Raw genomic sequence first — 14,930 nt, 5'->3', positions numbered from 1 at the left:
ATGAAATAGATTGTAGGGTTGACAAATTAATATCAAGTGTGTCTTGAGGGACAAGTTAAAGATAATGAACATGGTCCTCAAGGTTCATCTCTGCACCACAGCCCAACAAGCACAACAACAAACCACTAAACACACCACGTGTGACCAATCGATTGGTGGCCACTTTGCTGCCCACAAAGCAGATTTCACGTGGTAGCTGTTGTCAATATCAGTGACCTGGTTATCCTGCTTTCCAACTCCATCCTTGTCAATACACAAATTCATTACTGATGATGCCCACAGACAAAGCACTGGTGGTGCAGCTGTTGATCTATTATGCTATTTTAAAAAGGCGAAAATAGAATTGACATCGTCAGCGTATGAATGGTGAGGAAAGTAGGTTAGTTGACAACCAAATAAGACTTTAACCTATTTTGGATGTCATTGTGTACTGAGCTGGAGCAGTGAAAGTGTGTCACGCTGCAACAGCTTGGGTGCACTGTTGGTGTCCAGGGACAACTAGGGCAGACAATTGGAATTGGGCAAAGCCAGAGGACAGAAAACCATTGGAAATCTGTTCTACTGAGCCTGACATGGTTCACTTGTGTGTGTCCATTTCTGACGATGGTCTCAGGCTCGAGTCTGTACAGAAAGGATCACCAAAGACTGTGCGAGCCAAGGGAAGGAAGACTGTTAATATGGCTACTCTGCGGCGACAACCAAGATCCAGAACAGCCTCAGCTCGGCAGGATCGTGGCTCCTGCTCTTCCACCGCATCTTGCCCTGTCTTCTCTGGACCGTACAGTGACCAAGAAGAAGATCCACCACTACGCCGCCAATCCTCTCCTCTACTCAAAGGCTCTCTATCCAGTCTGCAAAACTCTGTGAGTCCAAGCCCCAAGAGTTCAAATTCTAGCCTCCAGGGGTCAGTTCCATGTCTCCAAGGATCACTACCAAGTCTCAGAGGATCTCTGCCCAGCTTCAAGGGCTCTTTATCCAGCCTTACTAGATCAATCTCTCGGCTAAAGAGGAGGTCACTGGGCAGCTTGGACAACTCGAGCCCCTGCCCCAGCCCCAGCCCCAGCCCCAGCCCAAGCGAGAGGAGTAGCAGCCCCAGTCCACAGAGTGGCAATGGCAGCTCCAGCGATGATGATGGCAGTTGGGACACTAATAGCTGGAGCTCAGGGGCGACCTGCCTGCTACGGACTCCTGTTAAACAAGATAGCAATGATGCATCAGCGGAATCAGATGGAAAGTCTTACACTTCTGACCAGGCATCTGCTACTGCCATGGAAGAGCCTGAAGTAATTTACCAAAATCTTATCTTCTCACGTCCGCTTGCTAAAACTGAAAGTAAAGGAGATTGTGTTCCCGACAGGCCTCCCACAGTTTTAAGGAAAGATGTGGGGACCCAAAGTGTGTCCTCCTCTACTTTGAGCAAGAACGCTACTACTGTCTCATCCCATCAACACAACGATAACACAGACGACAGGCGAAAGTTCTCGCAGTTTCTGAATGAGGTAACCTTCAGGGTGATGAAAACTAACGGTGGTCCTCCCCAACAACAGTCTACCCTTCGACATAGCTACCCGTCTCTTCCACCACCGCCACCATCCATCCCATCTCACCCATCTCTAACAAACCCACTACATCCAACGCCAACAAACCCAACATCACCACTGGCACCACTATCTACATCAGTAACAAACTTGTGGTACAGCCCAACCAGCTCAAACCTCCAGACCATCAAGGAATATGATTCAAAGGACATTACCAGATCCATTCACCAGTGGAGCAAGACATTACCCAGCTGTAAGATCTTGGAGCCCGGGGATGTGTTGAGGAAAGTAAAAGGGGAAAGTCACTCATACCCGGAGCACGACCTGGAGCCATGTACAAAGATCCAGGCACAGCCCTCCACTGGGAGACTTTATCTGGAGACGGACATTGACAGAGTAAGGCAACTTGATGAACTGGCAGCTAATGGCACCCTTAGGAAAGAGAGGAATGAGAAAGTGCTGGACAAGAGTACGGAGAGAGAGGAGCGGGAAAACAGGATTCAGTGGGAGAGGAATGGAGCCATGGGTATAGAAAAAGTAAAAGAGAGGGAGAATAGTAAAGAGAGCCACTGGGAGAGAGACAGAGGAATAGAGAAAGGGAAGACAAATGATAAAGGAAGAGAAATGCCATGCTGGGAGAAAGACAGAAGGATCGAAAGAGGGAGGGAGAAGGAGAAGAAAAGGGTGTTTACAAGTTTTGAGCCCCCTCCTCCTCAATTAACTTCCAGTGGACGGAGTAACCCCTGCCCGGTCTTCAGTTGGCCAGAGGGATTTCCCAGAATGTCCTACAGGTCTACCTCATTACCCAGACCTATTAATATCACTGTGAGTACCACTGTATATAAAACTGGTTCATTTATATTAAAATAAAAATCATGTTTTCAAACTTACATCTGGTGGTAGTTCAGGGCAGAGAGTGTTCGTTGTATTTGCTGATGTTTTGGGACATCTGTATCTTCTGAAGTGTTGATTGACACCCAAATGCAAATGGGGGAATTTCACTTGCATAGCAATCGAAAAATTAAATTAAAAAGTTATACAGCAACATTTTTCCAAAACAATCCTTCCTGGGCCCTATATATACACTCTATTTTTTGCTATGAAGATATTGTAGGAAGAAAGAAACATTTTGGCAGTAAGCAGTGGTTTCTCAGGATTGTCCAATATCAACATTCATCAGGGGATAGGGTTGTGTTTGTCTGGACTATTGATTAATCACAGTGACATTAAGCTATCAACTTACGGGGAGAGAACTAGCAATTGATTTGCATTACAGAGATATCAAAATTGGCAAATTTTATTTCTGTTGTTACTTTCAGTCATAACTTAATGTTTAAAGATATTGCATAAAACACAACAGTCCGACCTATTTATCACTTTTACTGTGCTTATTTCATGCACTGTGTTGCTTAGCTTACTGTCTTTGGTATAAACCCAACAGGAACATCTCAGACTAAAGCTTGATTTGTGATCTGCGTGGTACGGTTTGGTCTTTGTTAGATGCGTGCCCTCCCTATGGACACTTGGTATGTCCACTATGACTAGGGCAGAAACACATCTGCGAACTGAAGGTGTGTTAACTGGGGAAACTATAGCTGGCACTTGACTCACCACTGCCAGCAACACGTACACGCTAGCACAGATGTATAACACCACCTTTGTAGGTCACCTATGTGCAACCATAAATCATCCTGCCAGTTGTGGGTAAATTCAAGCAAGTCATTTTCTGTGTTACAACAAGAAAATTACATCTCTAACCCAACATTAGTCAAAGTGTTTTTCTATTTGTAAGTTTGTTCATGATGGAGAAGGTTTCTACCCGGAAGTGACTGTAAACAAACATGATTGATTCTATGAAGTGCAATATACAGACACAATAAATAAGGGGCTTGTCGTCGTGGCAGTGCACAATGTAAACACTAACAGCGTGATGTAGTGGTAGCTAACTTACTTTGCTAGCCTCCCGTCCATGTGTAGGTTCAAGCTACCTTTTGCACAGTGATACACTTACTGGGTGTAGTTTGGTAGAAAGAAAAGTGATTGATGCATTATGGATAATTTTTTCTGGACGGAGGGACTGCTGTTGAGTTTTTTAAATGTATTTTATAGCGCTTTGAGCAAGTGCCATCTTGTTCCATTTGTAAGAGAGAAGGCAGGCACGTCTGGCTGATATTTCCAATCTTTGCAACTCATAAGGAAAAATATGTATTTTTAATTTTGGTTTGAATGTCCCTTTGAGACTGGTATGTCTTGGTTACAGTCTTTTTAAAATACTTTTATGTTATTGCCTTGCTACATAAAAGAAATACTACTCCCTGCATTGGCACTAAACACTGGCACTGGATGTAAATCATGAGGTGTAGAATTGTCCGATCTGAATTCCTGGGGAAATTAGGTTGCAATGGTTTTTATAGGGGCTATTTCTTTGGTAGAAAGTCGTTCCTGTAATATTAGTATTTGGTAGTGTTGGTGCTGGACTGATCTTGCTGTTTTTCTTCCTAATGACTTTCTTTCGACACCTCTGTTGGCAATGGAAAGGTGTAAAGTAACTTACCATCTGCTTCCGTCTCTTAAGGTGCCAGCTGCTGCTTTTAACCTGATAGAGGGAGGGCTTTTGTGCCAAGAAAATAAAATCAGTGACATGCATCTTCAACCCTGTGAACATGCACCAGGTTTTCGTCAACCAAGATATTATCATTTTTAGTGGTGTAGACTTATGGCAAGTCATGAGCATACTGTCATATGGATACATTGTTCTTTATGCTGACGAGCTTTTACTGTGAAAAGGTTGTTGGTCTAAATCAACATTTAGTCATTTTAACTACATTTTCACATCCGGACTGTAAATCTTCAACCTTCAACGTAATCAAGATAAAACTGCAGATATGGATGAATGGATCATATTACGTCATATGCAGTTATTACATCATCCACAGTTATTTTATTTTGCCCTTTTTGTACAGATAATTGCTGTGATCATTTTAAGAAAATTATATCAGAGAGGAACATTGACTGTGCGGCTGCATGTCCTGCTTCCTCATCATGCAGTACGAGTAGGAGAAGATTGCTGGAAATAAGGAGCCAAATGAAAAAGATTACTGAAGCCTCTGATGATTTCACCCGATCTTTATAAAAGCTTTGATACATTGCATTGCATCACATTCCTCCTTGTTAGCTGAATGCTGCACTTCTTATTAGATGTGAATCATTTATGTTTGGTGTTTTGCTTAATCACCCACTTGCCACACAAAACAAAATCTGCTGACATGATTATTCATCAACGTGATGTGAATAGGGGATCTGAATTATGTGGTCTACATGCACAGGCATGTAGACAAACACATTCTCCCACGAAAATAAAAGCATGACCTGCAATTTAAATGAATATTTTCTCGCACAAATGTTTTCATAGCAAGGATGTTCTCAAAGGATTGCCACGGTAAAGGTCTATATTTCCTCTCATTTAAATGTATTAGCATCTTTCCGCCCTCCAAACATCCAACAAGAGAGATAGCAAAGCGTAAGTATCGGTCCCTTTGGCATTTGATATTAAAAATACATTCACCCGTATTTACAGCTTGGGTTTCAAACAAATTTCACGATCCTTCCTGGCTGCCTGTGTGAAGGTATAATACATGAATTATTTACACACTTTCCCCCATCTTTTTTTTTGTGCTTTTGAGCCTCAGGCTTAGAGACGCCACTCAGTACCATGGCCTCTCACACCATACTGCATTATTGTACAAATACTCTGCAGCTAAATGGATGGACCTTGACCAATGTCCAGAAGCGAGGAACCAGGCAGATGTTTGGGATGCAGCTTCTGGATCGGAATTTATTCACTGGATGGCAGCTCCCTAGCAACTGTTCAGCAGACGAGTGGGTGTATGAACCGAAATGAATACATTTGGTTTGGTACCAAGAGAGAAAAGTGCTGTATGGCAGCTTTTCACACAGTTAGTGAATGAAGAGCGGGTCATTGGACGGACAAGGACGGAAATTCTTTGACAGAGGGAAGGAGGGAAAGAAAAAGGTGTATACTGTGATGAATTTCAAATACTGTACACAAACTGAACGTGAATCTACAACTGTCACTGTAAACGATTTTGATGTAAATTAACACTAAACTACTGGCAGCAGCTCTGCTAATGTTAATTTTACAGTTCTACAACGATCTTCTTCGCCATGTTACTGTAGTAACATCACGTACTAAAATACAATATTGCTTTGCTTTAAGGATGGTATGGTATCAGAAATGGGATTTGATATGATGAAAAACTGTGATGACCGGTGTTCTAAGTGCTGTATCGCAGGCAACACGACTTCCCCTCTCATCGAAGGGGCTTCTTCAGTCCTTGGATGAGAGGTGAAATGTCTTCAAGAAACGTCCAGCACTGAATATCAGTGTTTTACTCTCCTCTCTGGCTGAAATTTTAAGTCTGTCACATCTGATTACACCTATGGGTGTGGTCTGAGGCATGCTTTGTTGCACATATGGTGAGAAGACATGGACTGGAGTAGACCTCTCCATCACTGAGCACTGTAGGCCAGCAAAAACAAGATTTTCAGTTGCTTTAAAGTTGCTCTGTAAAGATTAAAAACTGTTGTGTTTGTCTTTGTTTGGAAACTAACCATAACTACCATCTGATGGTGATGGTGGTGGTGGTGGGGTCACACTTTTTTAACAGCAAGACCAAGGCTGACATTTTACACTTTTCAGTGAATGAATGTACATCTATAGTAGCTGCAGCAGCAGATTATTATTCAGTGATGCCTTCCAGGAATGCCGATCCACTCCCTCCTCCTCCACCGCCCTCTCTCTAGGCTTGCCCTCCCCGCGCAGAGGGATGCTGGGATGGAGGGATGGACAGAGGGGATTACTGAGCGTTGTCTCATTCAGTAGCTGTATGAGTCATCCTGCTGTATTACTCGCACTGTTTGTAACACCCACACACAACACCACCAAGCGCAGCATACACGTTTGCACAAGTACACACTGCACTCTCACAACCGTGTGTTGAAGCCGTGTACCTGTGACATTCATTATACCTCACTGAATCCTCCGCTATAAATCCTGAGGCCGACTGGAGCTACATGCAACTTGGCACACACAAACACCTGCAGTACACACCAACCTGCAGCAACCACAACAACACACAGCTGCAATGTCTGAGTCCCTGAGCTAAAATATCAAGTTAATTGGCGTAAATTGGAGAGGGTTTTTATCACTATAGTGTCACAGCGTTTTTAGTTTCTTGTTCTGGACCTTGGCTGCACATATATGCTTTGCCATGTCAACTTTGGTCCAGGGGATGCGCTGAGTAATTGGTTCTGCACCAAAGAATTAATCCCAAGTGAAAATGTAAATGGTGAATGCTCCTCTGAAATCCATGTCATGCATAATTCATGGGCAACAAACAAATGTGTGCAAACAAGGACGTGTTCTTACATTCATCTCTATTTCAAATAGGAAAGACGTGACGGAGCATAACTGAGTGGAGTGAGGTGTCACCTTCATGTTGTATGTTAATTTAAATGTCTTGTGTCTTAGAGGAATAGGTTTCAGGATATACATTACATCTTATTTTTTTTATTTCAAGTTAGAGGAGGAGATTCCCTCTTCTGTGTTTGTATGATAAATCTTAAACTAATGTCAGAAGCCAGTTAGCTTAGTTTTACTTGACTGGGAGAGGGGCGGTAGCTAGATTCCACACAAAACCATTTTGGTAAAAAACATTTGTCCATTCAAGAAAATGCTGTGATGTATTCATAAGTGAATATGTGAAGAAGGTCTGGTAGACATTTTTTTTTTTTTGTTCTTGAGAATGGAAGCAGGAAATGCAGCTAGCTCATGCACAAAACCCCTCAACAATTTATCACTTCAAGACAATGGTATAATGTGTTAATAGCGAGGTTTAGGGGTGTTGGTAGAGATTGTTTTTGTATTACTTTTGATAGAGCCAAGCTAGCTTTTTCCACATTTCCAGTGTTTAAACTATGCTAAGCTAATCGGCAAACAGGCCACTGTTAGCTTTGAATATATGATATGAGAGTGGTTTCAATTATCTCATCTGACCCTATTTTTATTCTTCTTTTCATTCTTTAAAAAAATATGACTTTATGTGTACAGTAAATCTGAACCTAAAATCAGAAGCCAGCTAGCTTAGTTTGGCATAAAGTCTGGAAACAGGGAAGCGGCTAGCTTGCGCAGAAAACCCCCCCAACGATTGGTCCTTCCAAGAAAAATGCTGCAATGCATTAATTGGTGAGGTTTACAGGTTCTGGTGTTTTTGTGTTCATGCTATGCAAAGCTAACAAGCTGCCCTCTGTAGCTTCACGGGCCTACTTCACATTAAAACTGAGATGGTATCGATCATCTCATCTAACTCCAGGCAACAGAACCAATCACTTTGTTTACCAAAGTGTTGAACCAGCCTTTTAAATTGACTTTCATAAACTACATAACAGACGTTCAAGCTTTGTTCACATTCATACTTTCCCTCCCAGAATTTTTCCATTTTATATCATTCATCTTTTTTTTTTGTTTCTCTTCTTTCCTCTCGACAGCTACAGTGTGCGAGTCTGCCTCTTACCCCTGGGCACTTTCTCTCCATTTCTGCAGCACACAGCATTTTTCTTTTGAACTGTTAATCTGTCATTTCTTGCTCTGTCTCTCGCTCTCTCTCGCTCCCCCCTCTTTCATTTAATGCTCTCAATAGTGAAATAGTACTGTATGTGTACCCAGAGTGGGAAATAATGGATATATTTGTTTGCCGAGACAGACACTCTGAGAGCTCGTTAAACCCCAGATAAGAGGTACTCCACAGCATGCCGTGGCAGCGGCGCCAGATAAATCTGCTTGATAAATAAATCTAATCATTTTACCCTCTCTCTTCTTCTCTTCCCACCAGGAATCTGATGGAGAGATGCTGCATGACATGAGGTTAGCCACTTTCACTTTTTACGCTCTCTCTCCTCCTGGGCAGTGGCAGTGACACCACCACCACCACAACACCTCTCCCTCCTTCTCCATCTCCTCTCCATCACTCCCATAACCCCTCCTCCTCCCGTACACCTCCTCCTGCTCCATTCAATTCTCAGCTCACTCTCTCTCTCTCGCTCTCTCTATCTTGCTCTCTCTCTGCCTACCAGCCTGTCTCCAGTCAGAATTAGAGGAGGCTTTTTCCAAATGCATGCCGCTCTGAGGGGGATGCACAGGCACATGAATATTGTGATCTTTATCTGCTGAAAATGAGGCGAAAAGCACATAAACGGTAAGGCAAGAAAAGGGGAGAAGTGCATGCTTGGGTTTTTATTGGCTGCTCTGAGATAAGTGCTTTTTTCCACACTTCTCCGTGTATAAAATAATGACTGTTGTGAGTGCTCCCCTGTAGCCGTGTTGTGCCGTGCGGTCCATGTGTTGCGTAGCTTGAGTGCTTTCGCATGAAGGTTGGGTTGGGAGACATGTTTGCAGAGTACGTGTCGTGCAGCGCGTTGGAGTAAACTGCCGCTTTTTGTCACTGTAATCTCTGCAGCAAAGGAAGTGGAGTAAACCAGTGTTTTGCTTTGTTTTTTGTTTTTTGTTTTTTTCTTCAGTCAGTCGATTCAGCTGTCATTTGGATTTTTTTTGTTGGCGTGAGAATAATAAGGCGCCAAAATGTTCTCACAGCCTCCCATTAACTCTGGTTTTCATTTATGGGGCGAGATGATACCACAGAGAGGCAATTATGGGTGAACAAGTGCATCATGAGAGGGAAAGTTGTTCTCATTAAGCCAAACTCCTCACCTTGTATAGATTAGAGGGGAAAGAGGGGGAGAGAGCGATTCATATTTGACTCGCTGAGTTGAGAAAAGACACGTGATTGGTTTATATTCGAGGGCAGTAAATCATGAGGTCTTCCTCCATATATCGCCCTCAGCTGGTTTGATAATAATAAAATGTCAGCATGTTATGATTATAACATCAGGAAAGTTAATTGCTTTCACCTCAAGTCTTAACCTCCAGCAAGTGAGGAAACATTGATTTTTTTTTTTGAAGATGATCCCCGCTTCCTGTTACATAATTAAAGCAAACAGTACCTCGGATAAGGTGCCGTCCAGGGGGAAACTTAGGGTCTTTGAAGTGAGTTTCCAACTTCCAGCACAATGCGAAGAGCTTTAATTAATCTTGTGCGAAACACAAAAGAAAACGAGAACAATGAGTTCTGACCCTCTCAGCCCTGCAGCGTTGTTTTTCGTGTTATGACAGCATGTAACTAATGTATCAGTACTTCAAAGATGGCAGTGAAATTAAATACTACAGTACTGCACGTGGCATGAGAGGCAATCTTAGTTTGCAAATATTGTTTCCATTCAGTTGCTCCTGTCAAAAAGGACATCATAACAAGCCAATTTGGAACAACGTTAAGCATAATTCGCAGCAGCAGCATGTTTTCTGGTGATACAAACAAAACTCTACAGAAATATTTGGTCATTCTTGCAGCCAAACACATAATTGGATCCCCCCCCCAAAAAAAAATCTGAATAAATAAGTCTTGAAGGCTGTCTAAACAAATCCTCAGCTCCACCGAACCCCGGCAGCACACCACGAACTGCTCCTCCTCAGTTTTCTAAAACGATTCTTGTCATAGATAACAAGCCAACGCTTATCACCAAAGGCTGTTTTTGCTCTTCACATGTAAACTGTGTTAGATCAACGGCGACTATAATTGAGATCATCACACAATGACGAAACCTTACACATTCACGAAACGAAGAGCACGAAAGCATATCAGCCTTGCAAAAGTATCAGTTTTATGTGATCTGTTGATTGTAAGATAATTAACACTTAGTGGCAATTCTCATTCTTCACGTCCTGTGCAAATTTTCCACCCCGAAGTCCTGTGTCTGGTAAATCGCTGTAATCACTGGTCTTCTTTTATTTTTAGATCACTAATAACATCTTTATGGGGTGATTTTGGGAGCATGCTGTGACAGTCAGACAGAGGACACGCTGAACTTTCCCAAAAAAAGTATGTCACTGCCAAATTGAAATTCAGAGCGGGAATGGTGTGAGCGCATGATGTTCTTAAAAACGGAAACTGTGGGCCTCAAGTCAAAAGATAACTACATCCCTTTAAGTTGAATTTTCTGTAAACAGGAAAAAAAAAAATCCTTTTTCAATTCAAGCAAGTGTCCATGAGTCCAAGGGTAGTGGAAGTTCATTTATGCGTATACTCCAGCACCTCGACAAATTACAGTCATAGCTGCTGAGTTTAGTTTTGGATAAACCAAGGACAGAAACGCGTTTAAACAGCCAGCTCAATAAAAAGCATGGAGAATTAAAGCTGTATTGGTTTCACTTGACTTGCTGTGACTTTTAATTAGGTCTCTACAAATGTTTCAGCTTTACTTCATCAGCCGTATCTACCCATGATCCACCTTGCCTCCTGCAGCAGCCCCTGGGAGACGCACCACTAGCCCACCGGGCTCCACTCAGACTTTGAGGAATATGCCTGAAGAGGCTCTGTTTGTTCATCCCTCTCGTCTTTCCCTAAGCTAGGCACGTAGCTTCCAAAAGCAGCTGCTATACGAAGGCTCCCTTCAGGTTAGCCTGGAGCAGTTTGCCACCTCCCTGCTCTCTCATTCTTCTGTCTAATTATCTCCAAGACGATGAGATCAGAGATTTATGCAGGAGCCATTTGTGAGGGTGAACTACTGTAGCATCTGGAGGTGGCTGATGAGGGATCTGCCTCGGAGCAAACTCAAGGGTTTGGCTTTGTCTTCGAGTGTGCACATGTATTCTCTGATTTTGACCTCTGTGAATCACATGTCTCAGTCTGAAGACTTCTTCTTTGTCTCTGACTTCCCACCTCACCACCCTCGCTGCTCCCAGGACTATTGGAGATACGCCTGTCTGCCACACATCAGCATATATTTGGCTCCGTCAAAGCCAAGAGGACAGGGTCAGCTGAGCTACATAAGCCTCGGGAGCGCCCATACAGTTGACCATGAGAGTTCTTCTAAACTCAAAGTGTGTCTCAAGAGAGCAGGGTGTGTGGCTTTTATTGTCATATATAAAATACATAGGATTGACTCTTCAACACACAGATTTAACCTGATCTCGCCGTCCCCACGCAGGCTATTTTAGCTCTGACAAATGACTCTGTCTTCGGTTTTGCAGCTCGTTAATGCATTAGCTTCAGTCCTGAGCTCCCTTGTCCAGGGTCATGGTTCAGCGAGTGCTCCGATTATATCCACAATAATTTGTTGATACAGCGGCTGTTCTGTGTCAGGCTGCTTTAAAAAAAAAAAAAAAAAAAATGCTGTTTTACCAGACGAGAGGCTTTCTGTCAAACACGTACAAGCAAACACACCTACCGCGCTTACAGGCTACATGTTGAACAAACTGTGCACTTATTGCGCACGTTACACCTCAATAAATACTTCATTGCACCCCGGGGGGCCGTGCGCGCTGCTGTATGTTCAGCCTACATGCAGGCGATCTCACTAACTCCTGATCTCCTCCTGCGGTGTAATGCATGGTGGATTTCCAGATGTCCAAACTGGGCTGCGATGATAAAGAGAAAAAGCTGGAAGGTGAAAAGCGCAGGATTCCTTCTTCAAAGGAGAAATTTGCTCGTCATGGCCCTTTGTACCTCTTTGTGTTCTGCAGCCCTGAGCCAAGCTACTGTACAACATACAGAGGGACAGGATCCTATAGACTGTAATCTCTCTCCTGAGTTCAGATTCAGTATTTATGTTCTATACCTTTAAAAAAACAATATGTGTAAACAATCACATGACTACTGTATCGAAAGGCCTTCGCAGTAACAAACCCACAGAGGAATACTACATGAGTCTGCAGTTCACTTAAACTCTTTAGAGGATTTTAGCATCTTTCAGCTCATTGTTTAGGTTTTCTGGCCCTAACTATTCAAATCAGGGTTGTCCAGCACGACTTGCTGCCTCTGGAAACAAAAAAAACGTAGCAATGTAGAGTTAAGACGAATAAAGATCCGGCAACTACTTGGCTTATTTCTCAGCTAAAATGTCCTCAGCGACAATGTTGATTTGGTCTCTAATCTCACACTGGACTGCCCTCGAGTGGTGTTCTTTCAGTCAGACGCAGCACGTCATTTGCGTGGTTGTTTGTAGGGTGTACCCTGTGTCGGTCAAGCCTGCAAAGTTGTGAAGCAGCGTGAGTTCTACAGACCAAACAACGCCTCCGTGAACATGTACAATTGTCTTCTTTTTCAATTATTGTTCTCTGCTAGAAGCTTTTCTTGAAGCAATAATCTAAACAAACAAAAAAGGAGAGGCCTAGAGACTAACTGGCGAACAAGTGCCACAAATGTTACACATTAGTCGGTAGAGACCAAAAACAGACCAAGCATTGGTCTTGCTTTCCAGTCACTCCTAATATGAGAAAATGAATCCTTCAGTGTCTGCCTCTGTGTCAGACGATTTGTGTCAATGTGTGTCACTGCAGCTTTAAACTACGATACTGCCGATAAGATACTTTTCTTTAATTCCACACAAGATCAGATACATAACACCCAACATAACTTTGAACAGTCTAGAGACGTGCTAGTGGCTCTGTGTGAGGCTGTACTAGTGCTTTGAGCGAAACGCTAACATTCACAAAGGACTAACAGACTGACATTGGCATCCCTACAGCTCGACACTACAGCAGGATCATTTACTGCGTGCACAAATAGACATCAAAATATATGGCATAATTACAATAAACATCAAACATGGATATGATCGATTAAATCGTCAGGAGCATTCGCTTAATAGACCGTTAAAACACTTTTCTGTGTGGATACAGTAGTGTTGTATCTCAACAGTGTGAGGCTTCTTGTCCCCCGCCAGCCTGCGAGCACAGGTATGTCACGACTGTGTTGTCGTGGCAACGTCAGCGAGGACTGAACTCATTCTCTTTCACAGTCTTTTAACAAGAGAGAGAAAATAAGAAGCTCAGGCTGTGGTCTTAGCTCACACGATGTATAAACTGTGTGAAGCATCCTTTCAGCGGAGCGTCTCCCACTTTTCTGTCTCCGACTACTGCTGCTTGCTCGAAAGGTTATGGCGGGGTGAAGAGTACAGTGAACTGCTGTCCCGCGGCACGGTGTAACTCCACAGCCATAATCATGTCCAGTTATGTCAGGAAGCACAGATAGAAAGAGAGCCAGACAGATACAGCAATGTGAAAATGTATTAATTTCACCTTTGTTTTTACCAGCAGGCTGTTATTGCAGTAAAAATGTAAAGTGATTCCGTGACTGTGCCCTCGGCTAAAACAACACATTCAATTTTAGGAGGGCTCCAGTTGTTTTTCTTGATGAGAAGGGAAACATCTTTGGAGTTATAGGTGAACTTTATGTGACCGGAAGAATCTGAAGACTATTACATGGTCCAGGTTTTTGCCCAGAAGGCTTTCTGGTGCATATTTTCAAGACTGACCCTGAATCTTTGTCGCTCTACCGCAGACACTGAAGGAATTTTTCATTCTTCACCCATAGAGAAACATAAACAAAGAGCTGGAGAATGTCTCCAGCATGTAATGTTTACAGCGTTATGTAACTGATAAAGGTAAAGGTAAAATTCAAGTGTTTCGGGTGTACCTACACTGTCCATGCCTCAAATCCTCCTGTACTGTTTGTGTATGTAATCCGCATCCTTACGGTCTTCAGAAGTCGAATTCCGAACAAGCTCGTCGAATTGAAAGGGAGTTGTGATTTAAAGCTCCTTCTCTGGGGCTTGCAGTCTTTTCCAGAAAACATTTCTGGTAGTTTTTCTTTTATACTCTGACATTAATTGTTTGGCTGTTTTGACAGAATTCTAAAGCAGCACAGACAAAGATGAAGTCGGTGTTTTAGCCCAAGGCCAGTCTCATGAAGACTGTAAGATCGCTCTATGAAACCGGCGCGGTTGCCAGGATAAAATGTTTGCCTGTTTCGTCTCTGCAATCCACAGATGCATTCAAATATGTGTGTTATAGTCATAATAACAAATCTGCTGACTTTCGTATGTGTATGTGGTGGCGGAGATGGTCGTCACGCGAGAAACCAATCCTTGCTATTCTTAAGGAGATATCAGGACATGATCTTTTCCTGATCCTTAACACATTTTCTGTGCATAGTATTAAACATAAAATCAGAGAAACGTAAAGCTGCATGATTCTCAGACACTGAACATCTCCAACATCAATTCTGGTGATTGGGTTACCTAAAACTGAGACCAGAGCCCAGATCAGTCCCAGCTGTACCGGACTGGTACTGCTATATCTGATACCGAAGCACAACCTGTGATCCAAGCTAGATTTCCTAGATACTGATACTGGCATTTTATATCTCCCTGCAAAACGTGAAATGCAATGATATACAACTGGTAGATTCAAAGAGATAA

General features: G+C 42.8%; 2 protein-coding genes across 4 annotated transcripts in view; both read left to right on the top strand.

Annotated features, from left to right (window-relative positions):
• The first annotated feature begins 603 nt into the window (after positions 1 to 603).
• Positions 604 to 8,533, top strand: LOC115566080 (uncharacterized). The gene is made up of 3 exons (XM_030391818.1): positions 604 to 863; positions 959 to 2,363; positions 8,450 to 8,533. Exons 1-3 carry the CDS (start codon positions 604 to 606, stop codon positions 8,531 to 8,533), a joined length of 1,749 nt encoding a protein of 582 aa, XP_030247678.1.
• An 80-nt stretch (positions 8,534 to 8,613) lies between these two features.
• The window catches only part of LOC115565955 (brain-enriched guanylate kinase-associated protein), a 44,853-nt gene continuing 38,536 nt past the window's right edge, over positions 8,614 to 14,930 (top strand). For 2 of the 3 annotated variants that reach the window (XM_030391651.1, XM_030391649.1), the window contains exon 1: positions 8,614 to 8,812. In XM_030391651.1, the coding sequence (XP_030247511.1) occupies positions 8,790 to 8,812 (23 nt within the window). In that variant the 5' untranslated portion in view covers positions 8,614 to 8,789. The remainder of the gene's footprint in view (positions 8,813 to 14,930) is intronic. The other variant, XM_030391650.1, reaches the window with a different exon arrangement.

This window comes from Sparus aurata, chromosome 16 (genome assembly GCF_900880675.1).
Source record: "Sparus aurata chromosome 16, fSpaAur1.1, whole genome shotgun sequence".
Taxonomy (NCBI): domain Eukaryota; kingdom Metazoa; phylum Chordata; class Actinopteri; order Spariformes; family Sparidae; genus Sparus; species Sparus aurata.
The sequence above is the reverse complement of the archived record's forward strand: the minus strand, read 5'-3'. Positions and strand labels throughout refer to the sequence as shown.